A 24,888-nucleotide genomic window follows, 5' to 3' on the forward strand; every position below is an offset into this window, starting at 1 on the left:
ACAAATTAACAATTGTATTATAAAAGTAACCAAGTTTACAAATCAAGACACATCATAATTAGAAATTTCAAAGGCAGAACAATTGCAAGGGTAGTATAACATATTAGCAAAGGAAATGGCAATGTTCTATACTGAGCCAGACATCACTACGTACATATAACACATCAGGTCTTTGATGGCATTTAGAAGGGATACACATCAGGAAGAGAGTTTTATCGATGTCAACTTCTTTATTATGAGGAACACAACGTTTCTTACTCCTCCATCAAGTGAATGAATGATATGAGGCAGAGAGTATATAACTGTACACGTCGGTATAAACACTGCATGTATCAATTTACAACACGCACACTAAACACAAATTGTGATAAAATAGGGGCTGGGGTAATCCAGTGGTTAAATTGTTCGTTCGTCACGACGAAGACCCGGGTTCGATTCCCAACAAATAATAATGTGTGGAATAATGTGAAAAGCAGCGTAAAACTGCAACTAACTCACTGATAAACTATTCATTCGTTCGCTACATTTTATGGCTCTTCATATACTTCTCATAACGACTTATCTCCTTTGACCACTCAGTTGTCACATCAATCCCACGAACCCGCTCTTCAACAATCAGCGCTGTAGGTTTGTACATCACAACACGTCACAAGTTGGCAAGACATTTCATGTGTATGTGTGCAGTGGTAGTACTGTATCTATCTGGTGATCGTTTGGCCACAATGGCTGCTCTAAACTGATTTCATGCTCCAACTAGTTTGGCTGCTTTTGTACCGATCAAACACGATCCCGTATCCAACACTGAGTTAACATCAACAGCATAAATGTGATCAGAATAACGTAGACAGAGTTGCTAAAATGTGGAGCAAAGACGATTGCCCTGCTATGCATATCACACAACATGTCGAGAAGAGAGTGAAAACCGCTGTTAAACATCCCGTAAGACCTACAACCCATTCAGTAAAGTTTGTAAAACAATTGTTCAAAGTCACTTAAAGAAAAAGTAATTCAAAATCATTACAACTCAAAATATCAATATTCTACATGATTTTGGACCACATAGTGTTATTGAGACAATATATCTGAATATAAAGTAGAAGTAATGGCTGCTTACATTACATTACATTACATTCCAGTAGGTGAGAGAGTATGGTTTTATATTGCTTTTTAGCTTTTAGCAATATTCCTGCAATATCACGGCAGGGGACACCAGAAATGGGCTTCACACATTGTACCCATTTAAGGAATCAAACCATGGTCTTCGGCGTGACGACCGAACGCTTTAACCACTAGGCTACCCAACCAACACTCATTACATTACAAGCTGTGTCTTTCTGAAACAGGGATGATTCGTCACGTTCACATCAAAAGTCAAATGTTCCTACAGTGCATCAAATCATGTCTATCCAGGTAACATATATCTATATTTAACATACAGAAAGAGATTGTGACATGTTCACTCACTTACAGCATGTAAACACCTTCACTACATCTGATGTACACAAGTACATATGCGACCACGCCCACCAACACACAGTCCCAGTGGATTCTTGACACCATCCTGTGATGTCAGTATGTTTCTAACAAACTGTCCTGACTCTGTCAGATGGATGACTCTGTGTTGTGAGTAGTCTGTCACCAGGATGTCGCCTGTGCTGGTACTTGTGATACCACGTGGAACCTTCAGTGCTGAGTCTCCTGTAGGTCTGTAGTTGAACACCACATCACCCTCGGGGGTCAGACACACGACACTGTTAGTTCCCAGTCAGACACCAGGATGTTTCCTGTCCTCGTGGTACAGAGGAAGTAGGGAAGCTTCAACATTTTCCACCATTGTGGCGAGGATAAACTGACTTCAGCACGTGTCCCGACATATCCAGGATATCAACACAGGGAGGGGTATGGGAACTTGCTGCTAGTGTTGATGGTGTCAGAGACGTTATACCCAAGTACTGTTTGCTGGTTGTGATGGTCGACAGCAGCACCAGGTCAGGGGTCACTTCAACTGTTACAATCTGTCTGGTATCCGGCACAGTGACAGCCACCTGGTTGTGTTTCAGCCTTGTTATACCACATGGTCCACCTCCCAGACTGAGCTTGCTGTGACCTGGCTGACTGTTCCTGGTGTAGAAGGACTTTACACTGTTGTTGTTGTAGTCTGTAACTACCACTGTGTCTGTACCATTCACCTCTAACACCGTCACGTCATGGGGTCTCGTCCATCTGCATCTCCTGCTACTGTCACGTTAATGGTGTCCTGTAACACAGGAGCAGCCTTCAGGTCCAGCACATTAATGGTGTCCTGTAACACAGGGCAGCCTTCAGGTCCAGCACATCGTCACATCGTCATACTGGACGTGTATGCAGATGGAGATCTTCCAGTGCTCTACTCAGCTTGTCCGTGTCCTGTCTGAATGTTATCCTGTCTATTCTTCCCTTCTCCTTCATGTCTACGACTACGACAGCCTCCACATCACCGGCCTCACATCCCTGATACATCTCATACACATCCATGTCACACTCAGATTGTAGAGCCTGGTCTATCAGCTCAGTCTGTTGTTGGTACATCTGTACTGACATCTCACCTGACTTTATGTCTGCCTTCAGTTGTCCAATGTGTCTATCAGACATCTCTTTCAGTTCAGACAGAAGTTTCCGTTCCTTGGCTTTGATCGTCTGTATTGCTGTGAGACTTGCAGACTTGATACTTGATTGTGTTTGTTTATATAGCGCCAATTCTTCTTTGACAATGGAGTTCTGTTTTCTGACATATCTTTTCATCTCATCGTGTTTCTTTAACAAATTCTCTTTATTCCTTTTCAGCTCGGTTTTCATTGCAGGAATCTCTGACTCAATTTCAACAACCATGTCACATTTCCTGTGATGGATAGTGCAGCATGTTTGACAAACAGCTGTGTTACAATCTTTACAAAGATATTTGATCCTTTTATTTTTGTGAACTTTACACATGACCTTTCTCTTGACCTTGGCCCTTGTCTCTCCAGACAGGTCAACTACGTCATGGTGACGGGAAGAGGGGATTCGTTGGTGCATCCTTGTACATTGTTCACATAGTGCGTCGTCACAAACAGAACACCAAGATGTAGCTGGAGTTGTCTCCCCTTCCTCCTTACAATAACTGCAGTTAGTTGTATCTGAAATAACCATTCATTCATGTGGTGACATTAACCTGGTGACATCACAATGTTTTATAGGGCTAGATGTGGTGATATTAACATGGTGACATCACAATGTATTATAGGGCTAGATGTGGTGATATTAACCTGGTGACATCACAATGTATTATAGGGCTAAATGTTGTAATATTAACCTGGTGACATTACAATGTATTATAGGGCTAAATGTGGTGATATTAACCTGGTGACATCACAATGTATTATAGGGCTAGATGTGGTGATATTAACCTGGTGACATCACAATGTATTATAGGGCTAGATGTGGTGATATTAACCATGTGACATCACAATGTATTACAGGGCTAGATGTGGGGATATTAACCTGGTGACATCACAATGTATTATAGGGCTAGATGTGGTGACAGTAACTTGGTGACATCACAATGTATTATAGGGCTAGATGTGGTGATATTAACCTGGTGACATCGCAACAATAGTATAGGGCTAGATGTGGTGATATTAACCTGGTGACATCACAATGTATTATAGGGCTAGATGTGGTGATATTAACATGGTGACATCACAATGTATTATAGGGCTAGATGTGTTGATATTAACCTGGTGACATCACAATGTATTATAGGGCTAGATGTGGTGATATTAACCTGGTGACATCACAATGTATTATAGGGCTAGATGTGGTGATATTAACCTGGTGACATCACAATGTATTATAGGGCTAGATGTGGTGATATTAACCTGGTGACATCACAATGTATTATAGGGCTAGATGTGGGGATATTAACCTGGTGACATCACAATGTATTATAGGGCTAGATGTGGTGATATTAACCTGGTGACATCACAATGTATTATAGGGCTAGATGTGGTGATATTAACCTGGTGACATCACAATGTATTATAGGGCTAGATGTGGTGATATTAACCTGGTGACATCACAATGTATTATAGGGCTAGATGTGGTGATATTAACCTGGTGACATCACAATGTATTATAGGGCTAGATGTGGTGATATTAACCTGGTGACATCACAATGTATTATAGGGCTGGATGTGTCGCATCATGTTCCTACTTGACACATGTGAGAAAATGTATCGGAAACATCGGAACACGTCTCAGGTTGAAACGTCATGTAAATATGTTTGGAATTATCTCACCGTAAACGTTGTTGTACGGATCATGAATAAGGTTTATATATATCTTTGGTCATGTCACCTGATATGCTGTGTCTTGCTCGTTGAACACATATCCACAATGAAAGTTCACATTCCTCACAAACAGTTTTTTTACATACATCAAACTATACTAGTATATACATAGCAGGGTCATACAATGTTCATAACATCACAAACATTTATTTTGCTTAAATCAATTATTCTGTTACCTGCTTACAAACAACATGTATATTGCTACAACCTACAACTATTCACCTTTAGATCCGGGGCCAAACGAGGTCCAACAGTCCCTGGATGACAAAGCTCGGCTTGACGTCATCCGCCCACTCCTCCACTGGTCTCTCGGGGTCAGACACTTTCGTCATCTTCCTGCAGAATGGACACAGGAGAGACTTGGCACTGAGGGCTTCTGGTCTGGTTTTGGTGTAGTTGACGACACATTTCCGACAGAAGGTGTGATTACACACAAGTGTACAGGGCTTGTCAAACACCTCTGTACATATGGTGCATGTCAGGAAGTGTTCGGTCAACTTCTGGGAGGTCGCCATCTCTCCTACCAAAAGTCAGCAGACACGACATAAACATCCTTTCCACTATACAAACCACAACATTCATTACACAAACACTGACCATATTTGTAGTCCCGATTTACTGACAGGTCTAAAAGAACTATGTCTAGTAAATCCTGCTCTTGGAATTATGAACGAATGAAAACATATTCCAGATGTATGTAGATCCTATAATCAATGAGAGATAACATTGGTAGACGGGTTGTAACTGGGCCGTGTGTATTGTGTGTGTATGATGTGTGCGTGTGTGGGTCGCTCTGTCTTCCTGGTCATAAATAAAACATGGGTCGTCTGTATTGTGTGTGTATGATGTGTGCGTGTGTGGGTCGTTCTGTCTTCCTGGTCATAAATAAAACATAGAACAGCCATTCCATCACATACTTCACGTTATACACAAACAATCCTGTATTTGAGAAGCGTTAGAAACTGGATATAGGATGAAGGGAAGTGACCGCCTGTTGGTTTGATTCTGTCCGTCTTGTAGATTCTTTCTTTGGCCTGATATTGATACTGGATACTTCTTCATACGTAAAACACAGAACATACAATCCCTCAGATATTTCACGGTTTACACAAACACAAAATTCTCTCCTTTGCCTGACATACTGGAACCGTTGAGCCACAATACGAACGTTTAGGGGCAGTTGTGGTGCCTTTGTACTGGTTTCTGAACTTAGTTAATTTTAGAATGCAAATGTTAATTACAGCACATTTCTTTGTTGTTGTTTTGTTGGTTTCAAAGCTTATTCTTTTACGGAATTAATTCATAATTTAGTTCAGGTGTTTAGTTCACGAAACACTGCCATGAAAGTCAGGCGGTCGGTCCCCGTGCTGTTGTAGGAGTTGTGCTATTGTGCTTTAGGAATATGTTATCTTTTGAGGTTGACAAGCATTACCACATGACATTGTATAGTATAACAGACTGGGCATGTTTTGGTGTCACGGAGCACCATGAATCAGTGACCTGTCTGTGAGCAGATCGTCAATGGATCTTTGCAACTCGTCGTCACCAGCTTTACAACATGCAGTTATGAACCGTGTGCAGCATGTCAATCACCTGACAGAGTTACATGGCGACACCCGCTCATTATCATATCGAAAGTAGGAGACGTTCAGTTCGGGTTTCTCTACATTAGATGTAAAATAATGTGTTAATGTAGAAGTATTTTACCATATTTTGTGCTGTAGCATTTATCTGTGATCAATTCAGTAACAACTTTAGCAAACACACATTATATACATACATGCACATACATCGGGACAGATCTCAGTATTGAAGTCACGAGGCCGATCAAGGAAGTAATGAAAGTAGACACTCCATACACTATGCTCAGTCTAAATATTACAGTATATAAGGTGCCCGGATTTGAGAATGTGCCTGGAGATGACCTAACAGTTAGATGAACCATTGTGGTGTTACCTGTACACAGTAGGACAGGTGTGTAGCTTATAACTGGAATAGACACAGCCCCCTGTGACAACACACTTACCCGAGACCGGTGTAGAGGGAACTGAGCACCAGGCGAGATAGACCCTAGGTAACCGGTGTAGAGGGAAACTGAGCACCGGAAGAGATATACCTTACAGGGTTGACGTGGTTCATTCGTGATCAACTCGTCATTCAGGGACAGTTTGCATGCTACGGAAAGGGACGAGTGATGTCGAATGAGTGATTGTGTTTTGAAATCGTCTTGAATGCGCAGGGTCACGATTCAAGATTTATTGTTGCAGTCTTATAGCTGTGATAGTGTTAGATTAGAAAATTCAGTCACCTGTGATATAGCTGGATGACTGCATAACTACAATCACTCACTCACTCACTCACCCAGGAATAAGTCACACCGTTATCTTTTTGTTGGTCTGTTACACTCTACACGTTCACAAAGCACATGTTGTCTGTTGGTTTGGACTTGAATATGGAAACTGTTGTACCTTGGAGAACATGAACATTCATGTTGACTCGTCTGCTCGTCAGACGGAAGACCCGGGTTTGATTCCCCACATGGACCAAATGTGTGAAGCCCATTTAGGTGTCCCGCCGTGATACTGCTAAAAGCGGTGTTAAAACACTCCCCTAACTTCTCTGAGGTAGATCAAGACTTCAAATTGTTTGTACTGACGTTTGATATTTAAGAGTAAATGCTGAAGTGTACTGGACAAGATTTTTGCTGTGCGGAAATGAGTGAAGGCAACCAGAGTCCGTCAGAGCTCCTGGACATGACACCCGCACGTTGACCCTCAAGATTACTGAATGATGTCGGTACACTCACAGACTTGTGTACAGATTGGTCAAGACTGACATGTGGTTAACATCGGTCACGAACCGTATGCTTCATTCCCCATGGGATTCTGGTTATCAAGGATCAAGGAACATGTCGTCCATGGGGACTATATGAATAGGTTCCGTCACTAGGAAGAATAATTGTTGTCATGCACCGGCTGCTTGGATGCTGCCATAATAGCAATCACTCGTTTATCCGGCCAACACTCGACTATATACAAACTACCGTCATCAACATGTGGCTGGGTCACAGTGACAACACGCAAAGTGAATGCAGGGTTGTAAGTTTACTTCCAAGTGGCTTGAGAATTCAGTGTACACGCTAAACTCTGAAACAATTGTGGCAACAATATAATAACAATAAAATAACAATGTTCAGCATGTTTACAGAACATACATTTACATCTGTTTATAATATTCAGTACATTTACGGTATAAATGTTAATACAGCTTGAATGCATGAGCGCCGACAATATTATTATCTGTGCATTAAAACATTACAGAAATATCATGATCACTGAGGGGTTGAAATTTACAAAAATCAGGGGCGATCACTCATGACATGAGTTAAACAAAGCCATAAATGATATCGGCGGTAATCGCCGCATAGCATACAATATTTACCTTAGAAGGTTAACATAAAGGAACGATGATTCTTTATTTTAGAATGATATATATACATGTTATAAACAGTATTGTCCGGCACATTACATACCCTATGTTTGGCACAGGGGCCCGTGTTTATGCCTGGGCTGCCATAGCAGACGATGGAATAATGTGTACTGGAAATAAGATAGGTTGAGATCAAAACCAAACCGATTCAGTGTAAACTCTCCAGATAGACATAATGTTAAACATGGAAAGGTATATTTGATACTCTACAAAACCTTCGATTGAGATACTTTGCCATTATTTAACATGTTATATTAGGGATTACACTTTCTTTGTAAAGTACAAAATACTGGTAGTCTAGACTGCGGGCTTTGTGTACCCCTCTGATAAGTGTTAATTGGCACGGCTCCCACGGCCGAAAGCTATGATTAGGTGCCTGACTCTGAGGGTGTGAGTTCGAATCCCGGATGGGGCTCAACTCAAAAGTACTAGAATTTTGTACTTTACAAAGAAAGTGTAATCCCAAATATAACATATGTTACATTTGACCACTTCTAAATGGCATTGTGTAATCATAGCTTTCGGCCGTGGGAGCCGTGCCAATTAACACTTATCAGAGGGGTACACAAAGCCGCCAGTCTAGACTACCAGTTGTCCGTCTTCCATCTACATGTGTAGTCTCCATGCTCCACATCTGTAGTCTGCCTGCTCTACATCTGTAGTTTACCTGCTCTACATCTGTAGTCTACCTGCTCTACATCTGTAGTCTACCTGCTCCACATCTGTAGTCTGCCTGCTCTACATCTGTAGTTTACCTGCTCTACATCTCTAGTCTACCTGCTCTACATCTGTAGTCTACCTCATCGACATCTGTAATCCAGCTGCTCTACATCTGTTGTCTACCTCCTTTACACTATAATCTACCTGCCCTACATTTGTAAACTACCTGCTCTACATCTGTAGTCTACCTGCTATACATCTGTAGTCTACCTGCTCTTCATCTGTAGTCTACCTGCTCTACATGTGTAGTCCTACCTGCTCTACATGTGTAGTCTACCTGCTCTACATCTGTAATCTACCTGCTTTACATCTGTAGTCTACCTGCTCCATATCTGTAGTCTGCCTGCTCTACATCTGTAGTCTACCTGCTCTACATCTGTAGTCTACCAGCTCTACATGTGTAGTCTACCTGCTCTACATCTGCTGTCTACCTGCTCTACATCTGTAGCCTACCTGCTCTACACCTGTAGTCTACCTGCTCTACATCTGTAGTCTACCTGCTCCACATCTGTAGTCCACCCTGCTCTACATCTGTAGTCTACCTGCTCTACATCTGTGGCCCTACCTGTTCTACATCAGTAGTCTACCTGCTCTACACCTGTAGTCTACCTGCTCCACATCTGTAGTCTTCCTGCTCTACACCTGTAGTCTACCTCATCTACATCTGTAATCTATCTGCTCTACATCTGTTGTCTACCTCCTTTGCACCTATAATCTACCTGCCCTACATTTTGTAAACTACCTGCTCTACATCTGTAGTCTACCTCCTCTACATCTGTAGTCTACCTACTCTACATCTGTAGTCTACCTGCTCTACATCTGTAGTCTACCTGCTCTACATCTGTAGTCTACCTCCTCTACATCTGTAGTCTACCTGCTCTACATCTGTAGTCTACCTGCTCTACATCTGTAGTCTACCTGCTGTACATCTGTAGTCTACCTGCTCTACATCTGTAGTCTACCTGCTCTACATCTGTAGTCTACCTGCTTTACATCTGTAGTCTACCTGCTCTACATCTGTAGTCTACCTGCTCTACATCTGTAGTCTACCTGCTCTACATCGGTAGTCTACCTGCAACACATCTGTAGTCTACCTGCTCTACACCTTTTAGTCTACCTGCTCTACATCGGTAGTCTACCTGCTTTTACATCTGTAGTCTACCTGCTCTACACCTTTAGTCTACCTGCTCTACATCTGTAGTCTACCAGCTCTACATCTGTAGTCTTCCTCCTCTACATCTGAAGTCTACCTGCTCTACATCTGTAGTCTACCTGCTCTACATCTGTAGTCTACCTGCTCTACATCTGTAGTCTACCTGCTCTACATCTGTAGTCTACCTCCTCTACATCTGTAGTCTACCTCATTTACATCTGTAATCTAGCTGCTCTACTTCTGTTGTCTACCTCCTTTACACCTATAATCTACCTGCTCTACACTTGTAGTCTACCTGTTTTACATCTGTAGTCTACCTGCTCTACATCTGTAGTCTACCTGCTCTACATCTGTAGTCTACCTGCTCTACATCTGTAGTCTACCTGCTCTTCATCTGTAGTCTACCTGCTCTACATCTGTAGTCTACCTCCTCTACATCTGTAGTCTACCTGCTCTACATCTGTAGCCTACGTGCTCCTCATCTTTAGTCTACCTCCTCTACATCTGTAGTCTATCTGCTCTACACCTGTAGTCTACCTGCTCTACATCTGTAGTCTACCTCCTCTACATCTGTAGTCTACCTGCTCTACATCTGTAGTCTACCTGCTCTACATCTGTAGTCTACCTGCTCTACATCTGTAGTCTACCTGCTCCACATCTGCACGGTCCTCTCAAACCCACCATGGCGTGTCTTCCATGTCACTGTTTATTTATTTATTGTTAATGTATCACACAAAGGTATCAAAACAAAAAAACATACATCTTTGTTCGTATACCAGTCTGTTTTTCCTCACGGCCAATAGATCGTGGTCATTATGTCTTCTTGGCGTTTTACTTTCATTGTATGTCCTCTGTGACCTCCTTCCGTGATTCATGGCAGTTCGTGGATAACACCGTGAAGATCAGGGTTAGGAATTGATCCCCGGATTGTCTGGTCCAGATCCGATTATTTTGCAGAACGCCGCCAAATAGCTGGAATATTGCTGGGTGCGGCGTAAAACTAAACTCACTCACTCACTCTCTCGTGGATCACAAAGACGTGTCTACATTTCTCATCAAAGCGTAAACAGCACAATGCAGAAATACGCATGAATGAAACTGTTGCAATATTTACTGATAATTACAAGTTTCCAACAAGTAGATACAATTCCTGGATGATTAAGCACACACGTAGTAATACATATATATGGTGAGACTACACTACCACTAACCGTAAGGCTACACTACCACTAGTCGTGAGGCTACACTACCACTAGCCGTAAGGCTGACTACCACTAGTTGTGAGGCTGCACTACCACTAGTCGGGATGCTACACTACCACTAGCCGGGATGCTACACTACCACTAGATCGTGAGGCTACACTACCACTAGTCGTGAGACTACACTACCACTAGCCGTAAGGCTGCACTACCACTAGTTGTGAGGGCTGCACTACCACTGGTTGTGAGGACTACACTACCACTTGTCGTGAGGCTACACTACCACTAGTCGTGGGACTGCACTACCACTAGCCGTGAGGCTACACTACCACTAGTCGTGAGGACTACACTTCCACTAGTTGTGAGGCTACACTACCACTAGCCGTAAGGCTACACTACCACTAGTCATTGAGACTACACTTCCACTAGTTGTGAGGCTACACTACCACTAGCCGTAAGGCTACACTACCACTAGTCGTGTGGACTACACTTCCACTAGTTGTGAGGCTACACTACCACTAGCCGTAAGGCTACACTACCACTAGTCGTGAGACTACACTTCCACTAGTTGTGAGGCTACACTACCACTAGCCGTAGGGCTACACTAACACTAGTCATGAGACTACACTACCACTATTCGTGAGACTACACTTCCACTAGTTGTGAGGCTACACTACCACTAGCCGTAAGGCTACACTACCACTAGTCATTGAGGACTACACTTCCACTAGTTGTGAGGCTACACTACCACTAGCCGTAAGGCTACACTAACACTAGTCATGAGACTACACTACCACTATTCGTGAGGACTACACTTCCACTAGTTGTGAGGGCTACACTACCACTAGCCGTAAGGCTACACTACCACTAGTCGTGAGGACTACACTTCCACTAGTTGTGAGGCTACACTACCACTAGCCGTGGGCTACACTACCACTAGTCGTGATCGCTTCCACTGGTTGTGAGGCTACACTACCACTAGCCGTAAGGCTACACTACCACTAGTCGTGAGACTACACTTCCACTAGTTGTGAGGCTACACTACCACTAGCCGTAAGGCTACACTAACACTAGTCATGAGACTACACTACCACTATTCGTGAGACTACACTTCCACTAGTTGTGAGGCTACACTACCACTAGCCCTAAGGCTACACTACCACTAGTCGTGAGGCTACACTACCACTAGTCGTGTCAGGACTTCAGTTATCATATGTACACATATAATGTACGGAACAGTGAATTGCCTACCCGCCAAAACCTTCATACTTCCTTGAATCAATATAGCCGCCAAACTGAGCCTCTTGGCCCCATGGGCCATCAGTTGAAATTGAAGGTAATCTGATTCAAGAGTTGCCCCTGAAATTTGGTAGTCATTGGACATGTAGTTTCGGAGATTATTGCTTGGAAATTGAAATTTTTGAATTATTTTTAATTATCTGCCCTTTGCTGTTGGGCCTAGAGTCCTGCGTTTTCGGCGCAATCAACTTCACCGTTGTGGGCACCTTGGTGATTTTGGGAAGCGATTCTGAGCACTGGTTTAGGAGCTATGTTTGGTACAAAATACGGCAGAATAATAAATAATAATAATCCGAATGATTTCAATAGGTCTCCTGCCTGGAGGCAAGGAGACCTTATTAATACATAAAGCATGATTGAAATACCAAATGTATCCTGTAAAATTAGAATGTGTTCATGTCAATAACAAGTTGTGCAAAAGTAGCTACAAATAAATATTACTTAACATACCGGCAGCATCGAGTCCAACCATCAGAATTCTAGCTGGGTCTTTGGAAAACCGGAGAACAGGCCTGTAAAGTCAGCAAGTTTATCAAGATATCACCAATGATTTGAGTAGCTTGGACACGAGAAGTCAATATTCAATATCTGAGACAGCGCTCTAGTCCTTGATCAAGGTTGGTCGAGTTATTGTCGTCTAATGTTGTGTCTCGATCAGAGCTTGAATAATAATACGGTATTATTAAACCTGGTTTATATAGTCGACGAGGTTCTAGCGTGGAGGGATATATTTAATTATTTTAGCCGTTGTATCAGGTACTGGTGTAGACTCGTGAGAATGAATGGTGAAAATGGAAGTGTCAACTTCGTGTCTTATGTTCGTTCACTATTGCTAAAATTTGGATTCTCTTTTGTGCCGATTACACAAGACTTTGGCGACGTAGATGTATTATTGCAACGTTTAAGCAACGCTCCAAGGATAACTGTTTCCAAACTTGTAGCTGTGATATTGGTACTGTGATATTGGTAGTAGTTCCTTTCTTAAAGTTAAATCATCGTACAAGTCAGTTTGGAAACAGAAGTGTATATTACTGCTCTGTACACTAATAGAAACTTGAGGCGTATATTATATGAATTTCTTTGCTTATCTCACAAATTGGGTGTCTAACCTACCTGTTTGACTGCTATACAGTGATGCACTATATTTACGTATATATATTGTATGCGCACAAACAAACAGTTATGTATTGTTTTGTACTCTGGGCCATGAGGCCATTATAAGAAATAAACTCTCACTCTCACTCCCTCTATCTATTTTTGTCACGAAATGTTTAACAAAACAATCCCCATGGGAGTCACAACGTGATAAATTATGACGTAACACGTGTACACTAGTATACCACTTAATATGGGCAGTGATATGGACAATGAAAATGTGTTAACATGTTGCTACTCTTATAGTAGGTGTAGAAGTAATCACTCAAAGAGCCCCTTGTGTTATTCAACTTGCTAAAGTACCCATCTGTAGCGTCGTTGTGTGACTTGTATTGAACCAATGTCACTGAGGGACACTCGACTTGGTCAATATCGCTTTGAAAATGCAAAGAACATATGTTCCCAAACCCAGCAGTGTATCATAAATCATGCAACAGATCTGGCCACCATTACGGGTATCTAATATTGCGATTTCTGTGTTGGGTCTATATATGCCAATAGTGTGTGTGCAGATTAAAGCTAGATCTGGCCACCATTACGGGTATCTAATATTGCGATTTCTGTGTTGGGTCTATATATGCCAATAGTGTGTGTGCAGATTAAAGCTAGATCTGGCCACCATTACGGGTATCTAACATTACGATTTCTGTGTTGGGTCTATATATGCCAATAGTGTGTGTGCAGATTAAAGCTAGATCTGGCCACCATTACGGGTATCTAATATAGCGATTTCTGTGTTGGGTCTCTATATGCCAATGGTGTGTGTGCAGATTAAAGCTAGATCTGGCCACCATTACGGGTATCTAACATTACGATTTCTGTGTTGGGTCTATATGCCAATAGTGTGTGTGCAGATTAAAGCTAGATCTGGCCACCATTACGGGTATCTAACATTACGATTTCTGTGTTGGGTCTATATATGCCAATAGTGTGTGTGCAGATTAAAGCTAGATCTGGCCACCATTACGGGTATCTAATATAGCGATTTCTGTGTTGGGTCTCTATATGCCAATAGTGTGTGTGCAGATTAAAGCTAGATCTGGCCACCATTACGGGTATCTAATATAGCGATTTCTGTGTTGGGTCTCTATATGCCAATAGTGTGTGTGCAGATTAAAGCTAGATCTGGCCACCATTACGGGTATCTAACATTACGATTTCTGTGTTGGGTCTCTATATGCCAATAGTGTGTGTGCAGATTAAAGCTAGATCTGGCCACCATTACGGGTACCCTAATATTGCGATTTCTGTGTTGGGTCTATATATGCCAATAGTGTGTGTGCAGATTAAAGCTAGATCTGGCCACCATTACGGGTATCTAACATTACGATTTCTGTGTTGGGTCTATATATGCCAATAGTGTGTGTGCAGATTAAAGCTAGATCTGGCCACCATTACGGGTATCTAATATTGCGATTTCTGTGTTGGGTCTATATATGCCAATAGTGTGTGTGCAGATTAAAGCTAGATCTGGCCACCATTACGGGTATCTAATATTGCGATTTCTGTGTTGGGTCTATATATGCCAATAGTGTGTGTGCAGATTAAAGCTAGATCTGGCCACCATTACGGGTATCTAATATTGCGATTTCTGTGTTGGGCCTATATATGCTAATAGTGTGTGTGCAGATTAAAGCTATACACATACCACACAACAACCGACTGTTAAACAGGAGTGAGTGAGTTTAATTTTACGCCGCATTTAGCAATATTCCAGAAATATCACCAGAAATTAGTACCCGTGTGAGGAATCGCACCTATTTAACAGGATACCTCTGTCTATTGCAGACCAAAAGCTTCAGCCAAGCTTAATAGTTGTTGTTTAACGCTGCACTCAGCAATATTCCAACTATATGGCGGCGGTCTGTAAATAATCGAGTCTGGACCAGGCAATCGAGTGATCAACAGCATGAACATCGATCTACACAACTGGGACACGATGACATGTGTTTGAAGTTTGAAAGGTATAAACTCGACCATTGACGAGTGGCGGTTGCAGTATCCAGTTTCTCAGTGGGCGAGTGGGTGGTTGTGTGAATAGCGTTTTACGCCGCAGAGTAAACAGAGGGTATTTTGGGTAAAGATCTTCTGTCAGCCAATAGTGTGTGTGCAGATTAAAGCTATACACATACCACACAACAACCGACTGTTAAACAGGAGTGAGTGAGTTTAATTTTACGCCGCATTTAGCAATATTCCAGAAATATCACCAGAAATTAGTACCCATGTGAGGAATCGCACCTATTTAACAGGATACCTCTGTCTATTGCAGACCAATACTGGCGGTTGCAGTATATAGTTTCTCTGTGGGCGAGTGGGTGGTTGTGTGAATAGCGTTTTACGCCGCAGACTAAACAGAGTAAAAGAGTAAAAGATCTTCTGTCAGCCTTAGCCCACACTACGGTAGGGTCGGACCAACCTTAAATTTTCACCTTAACTCCAAGACTACCTTAGCGTAAGGTAGATTCGTACAACGGGACGTCAACCTTAGCAAAGGCCTAAGGTTAAAACTTAAGGAGATAAGGTAACCTTAGAGCTAAGGTTGTTTTGTACAACGGGACCCTGGGGATCTCTCTCTCTCTCTGTCTCTGTGTCTCTGTCTCTGTCTCTGTGTCTCTCTCTGTGTCTCTCACTCTCTCTTTCTCTCTGTCTCTATCTCTCTCTCTGTCTCTCTGTCTCTATCTCTCTCTCTGTCTCTCTCTCTGTCTCTCTCTTTGTCTCCCTCCCTTCCTCTCTCTCTCTCTCTCTCTCTCTCTCTCTCTCTCTCTCTCAATATAGTGTGAAACAACAAACAACTGTACTACATTCAACAAATTAACAATTGTACTATAAAAGTAACCAAGTTTAGAAATCACGACACATCTTAATTAGAAATTTCAAAGGTAGAACAACATCAGGTCTTTGATGGCATTTAGAAGGGATACACATCAGGAAGAGAGTTTTATCGATGTCAACTTCTTTATTATGACGAACACAACGTTTCCTACTCCTCCATCAAGTGAATGAATGATATGAGGCAGAGAGGAGATAACTGTTCACGTCGGTATAAACACTGCATGTATCAATTTACAACACTCACAAACACAAATTGTGATAAAATAGGGGCCTGGTAACCCAGTGGTTAAAGTGTTCGTTCGTCACGACGAAGACCCGGGTTCGATTCCCAACAAATTACAATGTGTGGAATAATGTGAAAAGCAGCGTAAAACCGCAACTAACTCACTGATAAACTATTCATTCGTTCGTTACATTTTATGGCTCTTCATATACTTCTCATAACGACTTATCTCCCTTTGACCACTCAGTTGTCATGTCAATCTCACGTACCCGCTGTTCAACAGACAGACCTGTCGGTTCGAACATCACAACACGTCACAAGTTGGCAAGACATTTCATGTGTATGTGTGCAGTGGTAGTACTGTATCTATCTGGTGATCGGTTGGCCACAATGGCTGCTCTTTACTGATTTCATCCTCCAACTAGTTTGGCTGCTTTTGTATCCAACACTGAGTTAACATCATCAGCATAAATGTGATCAGAATAACTTATACAGAGTTGATACAATGTGAGCAGAGACGATTTCCCTGCTATGCATATCACACAACATGTCGAGAGGGTGAGAACCGATGTTAAACATCCCAAAAGACCTACAACCCATTCAGTAAATTTTGTAAAAAAATTGTTCATCAAAGTCACTTAAAGAAAAAGTGATTCAAAATCATTACAACTCAAAATATCAATATTCTACATGATTTTGGACCACATAGTTATTGAGACAATATATCTGAATATAAAGTAGAAGTAATGGCTGCTTACATTACATTACATTCCAGTAGGTGAGAGAGAATGGTTTTATATCGCTTTTAGCAATATTCCAGCAATATCAAGTCAGAGGACACCAGAAATGGACTTCACACATTGTACCCATGTAAGGAATCAAACCCGGGTCTTCGGCGAGACGACCGAACGCTTTAACCACTAGGCTACCCCATCAACCCTCATTATATTACAAGCTGGGTCTTTCTACAACAGGTATCGTTCGTCACGTTCACATCAAAAGTCAGATGTTCCTACAGTGCATCACATCCTATCTATCCAGGTAACATATATCTATATTTAACATACAGAAAGCGATTGTGACATGTTCTCTCACTTACAGTATGTAAATACCTTCACTACATATGCCGTACACAAGTACATACGACCACGACCACCAACACACAGTCCCCTTGGATTCTTGACACCACCCTGTGATGTTAGTATGTTTCTAACAAACTGTCCTGACTCTGTCAGATGGATGACTCTGTGTTGTGAGTAGTCTGTCACCAGGATGTCGCCTGTGCTGGTACTTGTGATACCACGTGGATACTTCAGTGCTGTGTCTCCTGTAGGTCTGTAGTTGAACACCACATCACCATCGGGGGTCAGACACACGACACAGTTGGTTCCACCGTCAGACACCAGGATGTTTCCTGTCCTCGTGGTACAGAGGGAGCTGGGATACTTTAAGATTTTTCCACCTCTGTGGCCTCGACAAACTGACCTCAGCACGTGGCCCGACATATCCAGGATATCAACACATACAGGGTAGTTGGAACATGTTGCTAGTGTTGATGGTGTAAGAGACGTTATACCCCAGTACTGTTTGCTGGTTGTGATGGTCGACAGCAGCACCAGGTCAGGGTTCACTTCAACTGTTACAATCTGACTGGAATTCGGCACAGTGACAGCCACCTGGTTGTGTTTCAGCCTTGTTATACCCCATGGTCCATCTCCCAGACTGAGCTTGCTGTGACCTGGTTGACTGTTCCTGGTGTAGAAGGACTTTACACTGTTGTTGAAGGGGTCTGTAACTACCACTGTGTCTGTACCATTCACCTCTAACACCGTCACGTCAATGGGGTCTCCTCCCCAAGCATCTCCTGCTACTGTCAAGTTAATGGTGTCCTGTAATACAGGAGCAGCCTTCAGGTCCAGCACATTAATGGTGTCCTGTAACACAGGAGCAGCCTTCAGGTCCAGCACATCGTCATACTGGACGTGTATCTCACCCAGATGGAGATCTTCCAGTGCTCTACTCAGCTTGTCCGTGTTCTGTCTGAATGTAATCCTGTCTATTCTTCCCTTCTCCTTCACCTCTACGACTCCGACAGCATCCACATCACCGGCCCTCACATCCCTGATACATCTCATACACATCCATGTCACACTCAGATTGTAGAGCTTGGTCTATCAGCTCAGTCTGTTGTTGGTACATCTGTACTGACATCCTCACCGGACTTTATGCCTGCCTTCAGTTGTCCAATGTGTCTGTCAGACATCTCTTTCAGTTCAGACAGAAGTTTCCGTTCCTTGGCTTTGATCATCTGTATTGCTGTGAGACTTGCAGACTTGATACTTGATTCTATCCGTATATAAAGCGCCAATTCTTCTTTGACAATGGAGTTTTGTTTTCCAACATATGTTTTCATCTCATCGCGTTTCTTTAATAAATTCTCTTTATTCCTTTTCAGCTCGGTTTCATTGCAGGAATCTCTGAGTCAATTTCAACAACCATGTCACACTTCCTGTGATGTATGGTGCAGCATGTTTGACAAACAGCTGTTTTACAATCTTTACAAAGATATTTGATATTCTCGTCCTTGTGAACTTTACACATGACCTTTCTCTTGACCTTGACCCTTGTCTCTCCAGACAGGTCAACTACGTCATGGTGACGGGAAGAGGGGATTCGTTGGTGCATCCGTGTACATCGTTCACACAGTGCGTCGTCACAAACAGAACACCAAGATGTAGCTGAGTTGTCTCCCCTTCCTCCTTGCAATAACTGCAGTTAGTTGTATCTGAAATAACCATTCATTCATGTGGTGATATTAACCTGGTGATATCACAATGTATGATAGGGCTAGATGTGGTGATATTAACCTGGTGACATCACAATGTATTATAGGGCTAGATGTGGTGATATTAACGTGGTGACATCACAATGTATTATAGGGCTAGATGTGGTGATATTAACATGGTGACATCACAATGTATTATAGGGCTAGATGTGGTGATATTAACCTGGTTACATCACAATGTATTACAGGGCTAGATGTGGTGATATAAACATGGCGGCAGCACAATGAATGAATGAATGAATGAATGAATGAATGAATGAATGTTCTTTATTTCCACCAATGGTTTGGAGAGTTATACATCCAGTTATGTATATATTTTTAGAGCATAACACACATTTGTGACAAAATAGAAAGTTCAATAATATTTGAAAAATTCAACAGAACATAAAAAATCATAGCTCTTGGCAACAGATGATCACTGGGCAATATGTACAAAGCATTGCATGCTATTCTTATAAATACAGAATGCTGGCTAGGTTCCATGCACTGATGCGTTTTGCAATAATGCTCATGAACCTAGCCCAGCTATCGAGAGTCATGTCCTGCACAACCGGAGTAATGGAACCAAGGTATGTGAGGATTTTAACCTCGTCTTCAGCATCTTCGAGTCTCATATACGTGTCAAGAGACACGTTATCAAACAGATGCTCGCTCAGTGCGTTCCTGTTTTCTACCAGCTTGTCACAGTATAGGAGTTGATGTTTTACAATGTCCCTCACTTTCAGTCTCGCATATAAGACACAGTCCAAGTGTGACGGGCAGTATACCTAACTTTATCAGACAGGAGGAGTGGCCATGTTATACCACAAACACAGGTTCCAGAGACGATGAGGAGAGAGGCGCGTATGAATGGCACCAAATCTCTGCATATTTGGACGCTCTTGGAGTTTATTTCTCCATTCAGTGTGTTCGTGGTGGCATATAGCCTTCTGTACCATGGAATTCCATACATTTTTGCATGGAAATTCTCCTGTTGTCATGAAGGTGTCAATGATATCTGAAAATCCATATTTGTGAGCTGCATTCAAGAGGTCATGGGCAATCGATCTTGTACTTTTACCACAGTAGACATATATTCCGCGAATCTCAAATACATGATAGGCTTCTACAACACTGGTACTGGCTGAGCGACAGAGTCGGCCCCAAAACAGGAGCTTTGATTTATCTGCTCTGCCTTGCATTGACCACAGTCCTACCACCCTGAGCTGTAGCAACTGTAGGAGATCTCTTTGTGGAGGTTCTGGACTCTTCTAGCAAAGTAGCGCTGGACAATTTCCATTTCAATGTATTATCGGGCTAGATGAAGTGATATTAACCTGGTGACATCACAATGTATTATCGGGCTAGATGAAGTGATATTAACCTTGTGACATCACAATGTATTATCGGGCTAGATGTGGTGATATTAACCTGGTGACATCACAATGTATTATCGGGCTAGATGAAGTGATATTAAGCTGGTGACATCACAATGTATTATTGGGTTAGATGTGGTGATATTAACCTGGTGACAACACATTGTATTATAGGGCTAGATGTGGTGATATTAACCTGGTGACATCACATTTTATTATAGGGCCAGATGTGGTGACATTAACCTGGTGACATCAGAATGTATTATAGGGCTAGATGTGGTGATATTAACCTGGTGACATCACAATGTATTATAGGGCTAGATGTGGTGATATTAACCTGGTGACATCACAAATGTATTATAGGGCTGGATGTGGTGATATTAACCTTGTGACATCACAATGTATTATAGGGCTGGATGTGGTGATATTAACCTGGTGACATCACAATGTATTATAGGGCTGGATGTGGTGATATTAACCTGGTGACATCACAATGTATTATAGGGCTAGATGTGGTGATATTAACCTGGTGACATCACAATGTATTATAGGGCTAGATGTGGTGATATTAACCTGGTGACATCACAATGTATTATAGGGCTGGATGTGTCGCATCATGTTCCTACTTGACACATGTGAGAAAATGTATCGGAAACTTCGGAACACGTCTGATGTTGAAACGTCATGTTTCAAACAATATGTTTGAAATTGTGTCACTGTAAACGTTGTTGCACGGATCATGAATAAGGTTTATATATGACTTTGGTCATGTCACCTGATATGCTGTGTCTTGCTCGTTGAACATATATCCACAATGAAAGTTCACATTCCTCACAAACAGGTTTTACATACATCAAACTATACTAGTATATACATAGCAGGGGTCATACAATGTTCATAACATCACATACATACTAACATTTGTATAGCGCCGATATCCAGCTCAGCTCAGCTGCTGAAAAGTCGCTTTGTTTTTCCCTCGTTCAACGGCACATCGTATTGTCAATCTCAACTCCCTGGGGATCATACAACTCTTGCAGCCACTAGGCGCACCGAGTTAGTGTGGCATTCCCATCCTTACGAGGTACCCATTTACAGCTTGGTGGACTGGGACACATAGTCACAGTACTTTGTCCATGTTTACTGCACGTTGCTGTACCCGCAACTGGGTGTTTGCACGTATTCATGTGGGCCACCATCTGGTCATATACCAACGGATTCGTGGGTTCTTTTAAGTGCACAGGGTTGTGTACCGTACACTAGGGGTTGTGACAACACTGAAAGAGTCTGCACACAAAGTTGACTCCAAGGTTTTTACACCCGGTCACAGGTGGGCTCGATCCCGGCACCTCAATCTCGCTGGATCACTAGTCTGGCGCTTTAGCCAGTTCGCCCACCGCGCCCCCAATCACAAACATTTTATATTGCTTAAATCAATTATTCTGTTACCTGCTTGTAAACAACACGTATATTGCGCTACAACCTACAACTATTCACCTTTAGATCCGGGGCCAAACGAGTCCAACAGTCCCTGGATGACAAAGCTCGGCTTGACGTCATCCGCCCACGCCTCCACTGGTCTCTCGGGGTCAGACACTTTCGTCATCTTCCTGCAGAATGGACACAGGAGAGACTTGGCACTGATGGCTTCCCGTCTGGTTTTGGTGTAGTTGACGACACATTTCCGACAGAAGGTGTGATTACACACAAGTGTACAGGGCTTGTCAAACACCTCTGTGCATATGGTGCATGTCAGGAAGTGTTCTGTCAACTTCTGGGAGGTCGCCATCTCTCCTACCAAAGTCAGCAGACACGACATAAACATCCTTTCCACTATACAAACCACAACATTCATTACACAAACACCGACCATATTTGTAGTCCCGATTTACTGATAGGTCTAAAACAACTATGTCTAGTAAATCCTGCTCTTGGAATTATGAACGAATGAAAACAAATTCCAGATGTATGTAGATCCTATAATGAATGAGAGATACCGTTGGTAGACGGGTTTCAACTGGGCCGTCTGTATTTGTGTGTGTATGATGTGTGCGTGTGTGGGTCGCTCTGTCTTGCTGGTCATAAATAAAACATGGGTCGTCTACATTGTGTGAGTATGGTGTGTGCGTGTGTCGGTCGCTCTGTCTTCCTGATCATAAATAAAACATAGAACAGCTTATTCTATCACATACTTCACGTTATACACAACCAATCCTGTATTTGAGAAGCGTTAGAAGCTGGTTATAGGATGAAGGGAAGTGACCGTCTGTTTGTTTGATTCTGTCCGTCTTGTAGATTTTTCTTTGGCCGGATATTGATACTGGATACTTTCATTTTCATACGTAAAACACAGAACATACATTCCTCAGATATTTCACGGTTTACACAAACACAAAATTCCCTCCTTTGCCTGACATACTGGAACCGTTGAGCCACAATACGAAAGTTTATGGGCAGTTGTGGTGCCTTTGTACGGGTTTCTGAACTTAGTTAATTTTAGAATGCAAATGTTAATTACAGCAAATTTCTTTGTTGTTGTTTTTTGCTGGTTTCAAAGCTTATTCTTTTACGGAATTAATTCACAATTTAGTTCAGGTGTTTACTTCACGAAACACTGCCATGAAAGTCAGGTGGTCGGTACCTCGGGCTGTTGTATGAGTTGTGCTATTGTGCTATAGGAATATGTGATCTTTCGAAGTTGACAAGCATTACCACATAACATTGTATAGTATAACAGCCTGGGCATGTTTTGGTGTCACGGAGCACCATGAATCAGTGGCTTGTCTGTGAGCAGCTCGTCAATGGATCTTTGCAACTCGTCGTCACCAGCTTTACAACATGCAGTTATGAACCGTGTGCAGCATGTCAATCACCTGACAGAGTTACATGGCCACACCCGCTCATTACCATATCGAAAGTAGGTGACGTTAAGTTCGGGTTTCTCTATATTAGATTAAAATATTGTGGTCATGTAGAAGTATTTTACCATATTTTGTGCTGTAGCATTTATCTGTGATCAATTCAGAGCAACATAATTACAACAGGCCCGTATAGCAAACACACATTATATACATACATCCACATACATCGGGACAGATCTCAGTATTGAAGTCACGAGGCTGATCAAGGAAGTAATGAAAGTAGACACTTCATACACCATGCTCAGTCTAAATATTACAGTATATTAGGTGCCCGGATTTGAGAATGTTCCTGGAGATGACCTAACAGTTAGATGAACCATTGTAGTGTTACCTGTACACAGTAGGACAGGTGTGTAGCGTTATAACTGGAATAGACGCAGCCCTGTGACAACACACTTACCCGAGACAGCCAGGTGACCGGTGTAGAGGGAACTGAGCACCAGGCGAGATAGACCCTAGGTAACCGGTGTAGAGGGAACTGAGCACCAGACGAGATAGACCCTAGGTGACCGGTGTAGAGGGAACTGAGCACCAGGCGAGATAGACCCTAGGTAACCGGTGTAGAGGGAACTGAGCACCAGGCGAGATAGACCCTAAGTAACCGGTGTAGAGGGAACTGAGCACCAGGCGAGATAGACCCTAGGTAACCGGTGGTGTAGAGGGAACTGAGCACAGGAAGAGATAGACCCTAGGTGACCGGTGTAGAGGGAACTGAGCACCAGGCGAGATAGACCCTAGGTAACCGGTGTAGAGGGAACTGAGCATCAGGCGAGATAGACCCTAAGTAACCATTGTAGAGGGAAACTGAGCACAGGAAGAGATATACCGTACAGGGTTGACGCACAGGCCTCCACTGTGGGTCAGAAAATCGATAAACTAGACCCCGGTTTAGTATCAACACCCCCTACTATATAATACATAAAGGTTCATCACAGAAATACGGTGACATGATCGAAAACCGGACAATTACGCACATGTCAATGAATATATCGTATTTTAAAGGTCTCACAAGTATCAAAAGCTTTGTCCATATCTCCGATGTATGTAGGAAGCATATACATGGGCTTTGCGTGGGGATGCATTTGATGTTTTTATTAAATCGCCAAAGACCGAGTTGCTGTGCCGGAAGTATACAAAACTAGCTCGTCAGCACTTGACTTCACTACCTCCGGCGATCTGATTGGCTAACACATTACACTGCATGAATGTGTTTCTTTAAAAAATATTTGTACTCGTTTTAAAATTATTCTTACCAAGATAAAACATCAGATAGTGACATCTCGGATGATAGACGTTTGAGTTTCCTCTCATTTCGCGTGCATTTGTT

The 24,888-nt window shown here is 42.4% G+C and overlaps 2 protein-coding genes across 2 annotated transcripts in view; one reads left to right on the forward strand and one right to left on the reverse strand.

Annotated features, from left to right (window-relative positions):
* On the reverse strand, window positions 1-24,069 carry LOC124261901 (E3 ubiquitin-protein ligase TRIM56-like). Its single transcript, XM_046696265.1, has 4 exons — window positions 23,962-24,069; window positions 22,138-22,434; window positions 2,353-3,155; window positions 1-1,765 (listed from the first exon to the last, which is right to left on the reverse strand). Exons 2-4 carry the CDS (start codon window positions 22,427-22,429, stop codon window positions 1,487-1,489), a joined length of 1,374 nt encoding a protein of 457 aa, XP_046552221.1. The 5' UTR covers window positions 22,430-22,434; window positions 23,962-24,069; the 3' UTR covers window positions 1-1,486.
* Window positions 23,527-24,888, forward strand: part of LOC124261903 (ADP-ribosylation factor 6-like) — an 11,649-nt gene continuing 10,287 nt past the window's right edge. The window contains 1 exon segment of the mRNA XM_046696267.1: window positions 23,527-23,557. Coding sequence (XP_046552223.1) covers window positions 23,527-23,557 — 31 coding nt within the window.

The sequence above is a fragment of the Haliotis rubra genome, unplaced genomic scaffold (genome assembly GCF_003918875.1).
Source record: "Haliotis rubra isolate DU_JTF1 unplaced genomic scaffold, ASM391887v1 Scf815, whole genome shotgun sequence".
Classification (NCBI taxonomy): Eukaryota; Metazoa; Mollusca; class Gastropoda; order Lepetellida; family Haliotidae; genus Haliotis; species Haliotis rubra.

Coding starts and splice junctions, on each gene's coding strand:
- LOC124261901 (XM_046696265.1), bottom strand. CDS start 22,429: ATGGCGACCTCCCAGAAGTTGACAGAACACTTCCTGACATGCACCATA. Junction 3,156..22,137: donor GTTTGGCCCCGGATCTAAAG/GTGAATAGTTGT, acceptor TGGTTATTTCAG/ATACAACTAACTGCAGTTAT. Junction 1,766..2,352: donor TCCATCTGCATACACGTCCA/GTATGACGATGT, acceptor CCTGGTGTCTGA/CTGGGAACTAACAGTGTCGT.